The following is a 5,000-nucleotide window of genomic DNA, read 5'->3' on the forward strand; positions in this document are numbered from 1 at the left end:
TTAATGAAACAAGACAAGTCTGTTGTCAGTCAGTGTATAATGCAAAGTACACACTACAAAACAATAAATAAGAGAATTGTTATTAATGACAATCTCATCCACAAGACCGAGTGCCTAAGTGTCACTGGTATGACTTGAGTCTTCACCCTTTTTTCTTTTCAAGTATAAAATTGTCATGATTTTAATTTTTCCGCCAAGCTATCCTGTATGAACCCTGTTATATAATTGGCAGTCGGCACAACCCAACCAGAGTCTTAATGCTAATAGGGCAAGCCTTTTTCCCGTTCATATTTAATAGGCAATGATAAGATTCATTCATTCCTTTTCCATAACACTTAATAAAACATTTAAAAAATATGGTCACATTTTTTCCCCAAGATATCACAAAAGAGGGAATTGTCTTGTTATACCTCAGTATTTTGGACCAATGTGATAATATCGGAGGAATCTGTGACCTCAACAGAAGTTTCCAAAACCTGAGAGACCCTATGCTGCCACTGTGCAAAGACCACCAGTTGTTCCTGCAGCATGTTTCTTAGGCAAGACTCTGAATGTGCACACAACTTCGCTGCTTTGCATTTCACACTGTAGTGGAAACATGGAGAGAATTAACAAGAAAAATGTTAAAGTTTCAAAAGTCAAGTAGAAAAATAGGTCAACAATGTTAGCCTTAAAACTTAACAGGCACAATGTTATGTTAAACACACATCTGGAGCAAAATGTACGTGCATTTTACAGTCTCGTGACACACTGTATTGGAGAATGGTTGATGCTGTACTGTAGTATCTTCCTATCTCACTGACCACAATTTCCAAAGCTGACCAGGCAGGAAAAACAAATTATATCATGCAGCGTTAGGATTACCATATTTACCCGCGTATAAAATGCACCCTTAAAATTGTTGAATTTTACAATTTCTCACGTACAAGCCGCCCCCTGATTAACAATTTTCACCTCCATATTCATGATTTTAATAGGGAGTACAAATGTGTTACGTTGAAGGGAAAATCTTCAGAAAAATCAACGCATGTGGTATTTCTGACATACTGTAAAAATCAAAAGCAGATTATAAGGGTCAATATCATAAAGAAGTTAAAATGTCTGTCTTTGTAAATGCAAAAAAACAAGTCTGTCTTGGTGAGAACCTGTTGCTATTTAATGACCGAAATTACAATTTCACTATGTTATAAATTTCCTATGTTTTCCGTTATTTTCATTAAAAGACATTAATATATTGTTTATTTTCATTCAGGGAAGCTCAGGGTCCTTACCTTTTCAAGTTATGTAATTTAGGGACTGAGGCGGAAAGCTTGGGGTCCTTGTTTTATTAACAGCTGTAGTTCTTTTACATGGAGTACCCCAAACCTTTTCAGCGAGTTTTCAATGTTCGTCTAAAAAATTACTGTAACGCGATTGTGGAGAAGGATGCCATACACTGTCAATTCCATGGAATTCATATAAGGGAGCTGATGGATCAACTGTGTGTCTTCGTCTCACTCTCTGACCAGAAAATCTGTGTAGATGAGGTAGCACATCGCAATCAACAAAAACCATAGCGTTGTTTTTGTTGATAGCGCTGTGACACCTCATCTACAAGCTAATTTGCTAATAGTTTTATTTGTTTATCTTTTCTCTACTTTGAAAAAAATTACCGTATCGGCCACATTGTCTTGTGTCTTGTTTTTGTGAAGAGAACATGCACGAAACTGCAAGGTGACAGATGTTTGAAACACCTTAGTATTTTGTCCTAACACTTGCACAGCAGGCACAGGGTTGGCATACACCAGCGTAGTGTCCTTTCACAAAATGCTAAATGAAAAATATATATTCAAAAGTCTTTTAAAAAAATGGGTGCATGATTGTTCAATCCTCGTTTTTAGGGTGGAGTTTGCCAAAGATAAATTACATAAAATCCACACCCATACAAAGCCTGTAAAAATCTAGGCCTTGGCAAAATAATTATATAATCAACTAATTGTTAAGAATAAGTTGACCAAACCAATTCCACAAGCAAATGAGAAGTCAACAAATCAAGAAACGAAAGGTCTTAGCAACATACCTCTGGTATTCTTTGACAAGATCAATAACAAGATTGGAAATATGTTGAGAATCCTCTGAGAACCTTAAAATCTCTTTCAGCTGCAAATTCAGGTGGTCCACCTGGGTTCCCTCAGCCATTAGAGCTTTCCTTACATCCTTGAAAGACATGCAAAAATAAAGAGATCCAAAGGCGTTTTGTTCAGTAAACCAGAATAAATTCCAAATCCTTTAGGCAAAACCGTTGCCATCCTTAAAAAAAAACACCATCGGTGTATGATTAGGTTAGCATTCTTTATAAAAGTGATGTACCTAAATGAAATTTCTAGGCTGCTATTAAAAACTAAATATTAAGTTGTTAGCTCACACGCTGATGGAAATTGGGCTAGTCGGTCAAAGACAAATAAGAGGAAATAGGCCCTCAGCAGCGACAAAAGAGGAAATGAAAGAGTTGCAAATTGAGTAGGACATTTTAATATTACAACAAAGACCGAAAAAAGCAAGAAATCTGGTGGCCATAGTGAAGAAAACGGTTGATGTGTTGTGTGACCTGGAGAGCAGGTGGAAAGGCAAAATCTAAGAAGCAAATCTAGAAGATTAGGCGTGGGAGGTTGTTTTATAATATAGGATATACAACGAAGAATGAAGTAAGAGTCATCTCAAAGAAACTGTTTAATAAGTGTTCGAGAGGTGAATAGGCCATCTTTGTCACCGTTAACGTTATCTAGCTCTAATATTTATATTTTAGGCCTAATTTTGAGATTTTGCCTTGGACTGTTCCCATTTTTGCTGGCAGCATTTCCTACATTAATTTTTTTCAGTTTTTTTTAAAGATACAATAGTTTTGTTGCTCTACAGTGACTACTGAACATTGTATCAAAGTGTAATTTCTTCAGTGTTGTCCCATGAAAAGATTTAATAAAAAAAAAAAATCCAGAAATGAGGGAGTCTACTCACTTTTCTGAAATACCGAAGACTGATAATTTTGAAGCTGGAGATTGAGGGAGTCATGGTGAATTGTTAGTGGGTGAGTTAGAGAATGAGAGGTGCTGGAGTAACCTAGATAAAGTGGCTCAGAAAATCTGTAGACATAACAGCGGAGAGTGGAAAGGAGACGGTGAAAGGAAATAGGGGATAAAAAAGTTATGGTCAAATTTGGTAATCCAAACAAACGGCAAAGCCATCCTGAACGGGTTAGCAGCCACCGGAGGACTAGGAGTGTGACCGTCAAACAAAAGGCCACATTTTTCGCAACCATGGCGGAGAATCAACGGCCGGTGGTGAGTTTCTGATATGTATTCCTTCGACCCTATCTCTTAATTATTTTTTTTGAGTATTTCTGAGCGAAGAAAATAATTTGAAGTTAAGTTGTGTGCTAACGTGCCGGTCTACAAATATCTAATACGATGGCACTCGCAAATTCACCCCATTGACTGGTACCCAGACGTTTCGTAAAGGACACTTGGTCCCCGGACCTTTGGTCGACGGACAGTTCGTCGAACGGAGGTTTGAACGAGCCGACATTTGGTCGATGGATTCGTCGCCGGACATTTCAATGAATGGACAATTTGTCTGCGGATTCGCTCACTCTCAAAATTATAATAATGAGAGAGTACAGCAAGGTGTTGAAATACTTTGTAAGGTCATTTTTATCAAACAGAGAACTTGCAATACAGCAAGGTGTTGAAATATCAAACTTATCAATAACAGCACTCATTTAACACATCGCCTGCCATTGACAGTGGTAGACGTCCGATGAACTTCATTCTCTCTATTTCTAACTGAGAGAACTTGTAATAAAGCAAAGTTTTGAAATATTTTATATCGTCATTTTTATCAAACTAAGAGAACTTGCAATACAGCAAGGTGTTGAAATATCAAAATTATCAATAAGAGCCCACATTTAACATATCGGCTGCCATTGACGGCGGTAGACGTCCGATGAACTTTCTTTCTCTCAATTTCTAACTGAGAGAACTTTCAATACAGCAAGGCGTTGAAATACTTTATATGGTCATTTTTATCAAACAAATAAAAGTCGAAGCCATTAGTATATTAATTGAAATTTCTTGTAAATCAGAAAGCTCGCCGAAACAGACACATCGGGACTATTAGTATATTAATTGTAATTTTCTGTAAACCAGACAGCTCGCTGAAAAGACACATCGAGACTACTACTATATTTATTGTAATTTCTTGTAAACGAGACAGCTCGCTGAACAGACACATTGAGACTATTAGTAAATTAGTTGTAATATCTTGCAAACCAGACATCTCGCCGAACAGAAACAGAAACTATTAGTATATTAATTGTACTTGCAATACAGCAAGGTGTTGAAATACTTTATATTGGATTGGATAACTTTATTCATCCCGTATTCGGGAAATTACATTGTGGCAGTAGCAAGAGGGTGATTAGACAGAACGGCCAAGCAAAAGCACAAAGTGCAAAGCAAATCAAAGTAAATGGAATCATCAAAACATTAAGACATAAAAGCAGCAAAAACAAAAAAAACGAGCAAGAGTGGACGGAGCTACCGCGGCCGCCGGCTGCCGCTTAAACAGCGCCATCTTGGTTACGGTAGCTAAATCAGACTCAAAAAGACGTTGAAAAGTTGGACAAAAATTGGAACCATTGGAAGTCTTCCACGAGATGGGGAACTTCTGCAGACTGTGACCGAGGTGGTTAATGTGCAGAGTCGCTCTTTCAAGCCTATCCGCACAGTTCTCAGTAGTCTGAAGAAAACAGCAGCAGGGCAGAACTCATCGATTCCGTAGCTGGTAAGCGCCGACAGCTCTTCCATCCTATCAGACGATGGATTAGTTGGTCAGAAGCATTGCCTCTTCTCCCGGCACTTTTGTCCAGCTCCGAAACTCCGGCAGCACCGAGGTGTTGCTCTTTCTGCTGCGTATTGTAACAGCTAGTACCATGTGTGTAACAGTGTAGGCATGGCTGGCTGGTT

At 38.1% G+C, this 5,000-nt stretch overlaps 1 protein-coding gene across 7 annotated transcripts in view; it reads right to left on the reverse strand.

The window, feature by feature from the left end:
• syne3 (spectrin repeat containing, nuclear envelope family member 3) overlaps positions 1-5,000 on the reverse strand; it is a 107,230-nt gene that overhangs the window by 31,548 nt on the left and 70,682 nt on the right. For all 7 annotated transcript variants that reach the window (XM_077730907.1, XM_077730906.1, XM_077730900.1 and 4 more), the window contains 2 exons: positions 2,060-2,196; positions 411-585 (listed from right to left, as the gene is read on the reverse strand). In XM_077730907.1, coding sequence (XP_077587033.1) covers positions 411-585; positions 2,060-2,196 — 312 coding nt within the window. The remainder of the gene's footprint in view (positions 1-410; positions 586-2,059; positions 2,197-5,000) is intronic.

Source organism: Stigmatopora nigra, chromosome 13 (genome assembly GCF_051989575.1).
Source record: "Stigmatopora nigra isolate UIUO_SnigA chromosome 13, RoL_Snig_1.1, whole genome shotgun sequence".
NCBI classification, from domain to species: domain Eukaryota; kingdom Metazoa; phylum Chordata; class Actinopteri; order Syngnathiformes; family Syngnathidae; genus Stigmatopora; species Stigmatopora nigra.